The sequence below is a fragment of the Eubalaena glacialis genome, chromosome 3, assembly GCF_028564815.1.
Source record: "Eubalaena glacialis isolate mEubGla1 chromosome 3, mEubGla1.1.hap2.+ XY, whole genome shotgun sequence".
Lineage (NCBI taxonomy): Eukaryota > Metazoa > Chordata > Mammalia > Artiodactyla > Balaenidae > Eubalaena > Eubalaena glacialis.
Window position 1 is genome coordinate 99542058 of NC_083718.1, and position 6000 is coordinate 99548057.

The following is a 6000-nucleotide window of genomic DNA, read 5'->3' on the forward strand; positions in this document are numbered from 1 at the left end:
TGATGGCAAAGACTATGTACCTTCATATCTTTATTCCCTCAAGGTACTTGGCATTCATTGTTTACCTCAGGTAAATACTTACATATAAGACTCATAATTATTTGGAATGACATGATGGCTTTTGACTCCAGTACTGCACAAATTAAAAATCACCTAATGTACTTAGCTTTGTAGCTGTGATTGAAAAACTAGGACAATGGGTGCTGGTAGAAATCATAATCAGCATGAGTGAAATGTGCCAATGTTAGCATGGTATAGTAGCTTTACTTGCAATACATATCTGTAATGAGTTTCTTCTTTCTTGTAGGATATTTTTAAAGCTTTAGATGCCAATGCTGATTCCGGATTGGACTTTGAAGAATTTATGCCTTAAAGACCATGAGAGAAAAATGAGGCTGGCATTTAATAGTCTGGACAAAAATAATGATGGTGTGTGTGTGTGTTTTAGTTTCTAATTTATCCACAATTAGATTAATATCAATAATAACTATGAGTACTAAAGGATATTTTTACTGGCTTTTAACTTACTTCTACTATCAAAGATTCAATTATGTCTATTGTCTAGCAGTAATTTTTTAATTTCTAAGAATAATATATAAACTATACTTACTAGTATTAAAATTTGTGTGTGTTTAACCACCTTTTTTTTTTTTAAACATCTTTATTGGAGTATAATTGCTTTACAATGGTGTGTTAGTTTCTGCTTTATAACAAAGTGAATCAGTTATACATATACATATATCCTCATATCTCTCCCTTCTTGCGTCTCCCTCCCTCCCACCCTCCCTATCCCACCCCTCTAGGTGGTCACAAAGAACCAAGCTGATCTCCCTGTGCTACGCGGCTGCTTCCCCCTAGCTATCTATTTTACATTTGGTAGTGTATATATGTCCATGCCACTCTCTCACTTTGTCCCAGCTTACCCTTCCCCCTCCCCGTATCCTCAAGTCCATTCTCTAGTAGGTCTGCGTCTTTATTCCCGTCTTGCCCCTAGGTTCTTCATGACCATTTTTGTTTTGTTTTTTAGATTCTGTACATATATGTTAGCATATGGTATTTGTTTTTCTCTTTCTGACTTACTTCACTCTGTATGGCAGACTCTAGGTCCATCCACCTCACTACGAATAACTCAATTTCGTTTCTTTTTATGGCTGAGTAATATTCCATTGTATATATGTGCCACATCTTCTTTATCCATTCATCTGTTGATGGACACTTAGGTTGCTTCCATGTCATGGCTATTGTAAATAGAGCTGCAGTGAACATTGTGGTATATGACTCTTTTTGAATTATGGTTTTCTCAGGGTATAGGCGCAGTAGTGGGATTGCTGGGTCATATGGTAGTTCTATTTTTAGTTTTTTAAGGAACCTCCATACTGTTCTCCATAGTGGCTGTATCAATTTACATTTCCACCAACAGTGCAAGAGAGTTCCCTTTTCTCCACAACCTCTCCAGCATTTACTGTTTGTAGATTTTTTGATAATGGCCATTCTGACTGGTGTGAGATGATATCTCATTGTAGTTTTGATTTGCATTTCTTTAATGATTAATGATGTTGAGCATTCTTTCATGTGTTTGTTGGCAATCTGTATATGTTCTTTGGAGAAATGTCTATTTAGGTCTTCTGCCCATTTTTGGATTGGGTTGTTTGTTTTTTTGATATTGAACTGCATGTAAATTTTGGAGATTAATCCTTTGTCAGTTGCTTCATTTGCAAATATTTTCTCCCATTCTGAGGGTTGACTTTTCATCTTGTTTATGGTTTCCTTTGCTGGGCAAAAGCTTTTACGTTTCATTAGGTCCCATTTGTTTATATTTGTTTTTCTTTCCATTTCTCTAGGAGGTGGGTCAAAAAGGATCTTGCTGTGGTTTATGTCATGGAGTATTCTGCCTATGTTTTCCTCTAAGAGTTTGATACTGTCTGACCTTACATTTAGGTCTTTAATCCATTTTGAGTTTATTTTTGTGTATGGTGTTAGGGAGTGTTCTAATTTCATTCTTTTACATGTAGCTGTCCAGTTTTCCCAGCACCACTTATTGAAGAGCCTGTCTTTTCTCCACTGTATATTCTTGCCTCCTTTATCAAAGATAAGGTGACCATATGTGCGTGGGTTTATCTCTGGGCCTTCTATCCTGTTCCATTGATCTATATTTCTGTTTTTGTGCCAGTACCATACTGTCCTGATTACTGTAGCTTTGTAGTACAGTCTGAAGTCCGGGAGCCTGATTCCTCCAGCTCTGTTTTTCTTTCTCAAGATTGCTTTGGCTATTCGGGGTCTTTTGTGTTTCCATACAAATTGTGAAATTTTCTGTTCTAGTTCTGTGAAAAATGTCAGTGGTAGTTTGATAGGGATTGCATTGAATCTGTAGATTGCTTTGGGTAGTAAAGTCATTTTCACAATGTTGATTCTTCCATTCCAAGAACATGGTATATCTCTCCATCTATTTGTATCATCTTTAATTTCTTTCATCAGTGTCTTATAATTTTCTGCATACAGGTCTTTTGTCTCCTTAGGTAGGTTTATTCCTAGATATTTTATTCTTTTGTTGCAATGGTAAATGGGGATGTTTTCCTAATTTCACTTTCAGATTTTTCATCATTAGTGTATAGGAATGCTAGAGATTTCTGTGCATTAATTTTGTATCCTGCTACTTTACCAAATTCATTGATTAGCTCTAGTAGTTTTCTGGTAGCATCTTTAGGATTCTCTATGTATGGTATCATGTCATCTGCAAACAGTGACAGTTTTACTTCTTCTTTTCTGATTTGGATTCCTTTTATTTCTTTTTCTTCTCTGATTGCCCCTAGGTTCTTGGCTAAAACTTCCAAAACTATGTTGAATAATAGTGGTGAGAGTGGGCAACCTTGTCTTGTTCCTGATCTTAGTAGAAATGGTTTCAGCTTTTCACCATTGAGGATGATGTTGGCTGTGGGTTTGTCATATATGGCCTTTATTATGTTGAGGAAAGTTCCCCCATGCCTATTTTCTGCAGGGTTTTTATCATAAATGGGTGTTGAATTTTGTCAAAAGCTTTCTCTGCATCTATTGAGATGATCATATGGTTCTTATTCTTCAATTTGTTAATATGGTGTATCACATTGATTGATTTGCGTATATTGAAGAATCCTTGCATTCCTGGGGTAAACCCCACTTGATCATGGTGTATTATCCTTTTAATGTGCTGTTGGATTCTGTTTGCTAGTATTTTGTCAAGGATTTTTGCAACTATGTTCATCAGTGATATTGGCTTGTAATTTTCTTTCTTTGTGACATCTTTATCTGGTTTTGTTATCAGGGTGATGGTGGCCTTGTAGAATGAGTTTGGGAGTGTTCTTCCCTCTGCTATATTCTGGAAGAGTTTGAGAAGGATAGGTGTTAGCTCTTCTCTAAATGTTTGGTAGAATTCGCCTGTGAAGCCATCTGGTCCTGGGCTTTTGTTTGTTGGAAGATTTTTAATCACAGTTTCAATTTCAGTGCTTGTGACTGGTCTGTTTATATTTTCTATTTCTTCCTGATTCAGTCTTGGAAGGTTGTACTTTCTAAGAATTTGTCCATTTCTTCCAGGTTGTCCATTTTATTGGCATAGAGTTGCTTGTAGTAATCTCTCATGATCCTTTGTATTTCCGCAGTGTCAGTTGTTACTTCTTCTTTTTCATTTCTAATTCTATTGATTTGAGTCTTCTCCCATTTTTTCTTCATGAGTCTGGCTAATGGTTTATCAATTTTGTTTATCATCTCCTCAAAGAACCAGCTTTTAGTTTTATTGATCTTTGCTATTGTTTCCTTCATTTCTTTTTCATTTATTTCTGATCTGATCTTTATGATTTCTTTCTTTCTGCTAACTTTGGGGTTTTATTGTTCTTCTTTCTCTAATTGCTTTAGGTGTAAGGTTAGGTTGTTTATTTGAGCTGTTTCTTTTTTCTTAAGGTAGGATTGTATTGCTATAAACTTCCCTCTTAGAACTGCTTTTGCTGCATCCCATAGGTTTTGGGTCGTCATGTTTTCATTGTCATTTGTTTCTAGGTATTTTTTGATTTCCTCTTTGATTTCTTCAGTGATCTCTTGGTTATTAAGTAGTGTATTGTTTAGCCTCCATGTGTTTGTATTTTTTACAGATTTTTTCCTGTAATTGATATCTAGTCTCGTAGCGTTGTGGTCGGAAAAGATACTTGATACGATTTCATTTTTCTTAAATTTACCAAGGCTTGATTTGTGACCCAAGATATGATCTATCCTGGAGAATGTTCCATGAGCACTTGAGAAGAATGTGTATTCTGTTGTTTTTGGATGAAATGTCCTATAAATATCAATTAAGTCCATCTTGTTTAATGTATCATTTAAAGCTTGTGTTTCCTTATTTATTTTCATTTTGGATGATCTGTCCATTGGTGAAAGTGGGGTGTTAAAGTCCCCTACTGTGATTGTGTTACTGTCAATTTCCCCTTTTATGGCTGTTAGTATTTGCCTTATGTATTGAGGTGCTCCTATGTTGGGTGCATCAATATTTACAATTGTTATATCTTCTTCTTGGATCGATCCTCTGATCATTATGTAGTGTCCTTCTTTGTCTCTTTTAGTAGTATTTATTTTAAAGTCTATTTTGTCTGATATGAGAATTGCTACTCCAGCTTTCTTTTGATTTCCATTTGCATGGAATATCTTTTTCCATCCCCTCACTTTCAGTCTGTATGTGTCTCTAGGTCTGAAGTGGGTCTCTTGTAGACAGCATATATATGGGTCTTGTTTTTGTATCCATTCAGCCAGTCTGTGTCTTTTGGTTGGAGCATTTAATCCGTTTACATTTAAGGTAGTTATCGATATGTATGTTCCTATGACCATTTTCTTAATTGTTTTGGGTTTGTTATTGTAGGTGTTTTCTTGCTCTTGTGTTTCCTGCCTAGAGAAGTTCCTTTAGCATTTGTTGTAAAGCTGGTTTGGTGGTGCTGAATTCTCTTAGCTTTTGCTTGTCTGTAGAGGTTTTAATTTCTCCATCAAATCTGAATGAGATCCTTGCCGGGTAGATTAATCTTGGTTGTAGGTTTTTCTCCTTCACCACTTTCAATATGTCCTGCCACTCCTGTCTGGCTTGCAGAGTTTGTGCTGAAAGATCAGCTGTTAACCTTATGGGGATTCCCTTGTGTGTTATTTGTTGTTTTTCCCTTGCTGTTTTTAATATTTTTTCTTTGTATTTAATTTTTGATAGTTTGATTAATATGTGTCTTGGCGTGTTTCTCCTTGGATATATCCTGTATGGGACTCTCAGTGCTTCCTGGACTTGAATAACTATTTCCTTTCCCATATTAGGGAAGTTTTCAACTATAACCTCTTCAAATATTTTCGCAGTCCCTTTCTTTTTCTCCTCTTCTTCTGGGACCCGTATAATTCGAATGTTGGTGCGTTTAATGTTGTCCCAGAGGTCTCTGAGGCTGTCCTCAATTCTTTTCATTCTTTTTTCTTTATTCTGCTGTGCAGTAGTTATTTCTACTATTTTATCTTCCAGGTCACTTATCCATTCTTCTGCCTCAGTTATTCTGCTATTAATCCCTTCTAGAGAATTTTTAATTTCATTTATTGTGTTGTTCTTTATTGTTTGTATGCTCTTTAGTTCTTCTAGGTCCTTGTTAAACGTCTCTTTTATTTTCTCTATTCTATTTCCAAGATTTTGGATCATCTTTACTATCATTATTCTGAATTCCTTTCAGGTAGACTGTCTATTTCCTCTTCATTTGTTAGGTCTGGTGGGTGTTTGCCTTGCTCCTTCATCTGCTGTGTGTTTTTCTGTCTTCTCATTTTGCTTAACATACTGTTTTGGGGTCTCCTTTTCGCAGGCTGCAGGTTGGTAGTTCCCGTTGTTTTTGGTGTCTGTCCCCAGTGGCTAAGGTTGGTTCAGTGGGTTGTGGAGACTTCCTGGTGGAGGGGACTAGTGCCTGTGTTCTGGTGGATGAGGCTGGATCTTGTCTTTCTGGTGGGCAGGTCCACGTCTGGTGGTGTGTTTTA

General features: G+C 36.3%; 1 protein-coding gene across 1 annotated transcript in view; it reads left to right on the top strand.

The window, feature by feature from the left end:
* LOC133087113 (mitochondrial adenyl nucleotide antiporter SLC25A24-like) overlaps positions 1–373 on the top strand; it is a 69299-nt gene extending 68926 nt beyond the window's left edge. The window contains exon 10 of the mRNA XM_061183881.1: positions 308–373. Within this exon, the coding sequence (XP_061039864.1) occupies positions 308–373 (66 nt within the window). The remainder of the gene's footprint in view (positions 1–307) is intronic.
* Positions 374–6000: the final 5627 nt, after the last annotated feature.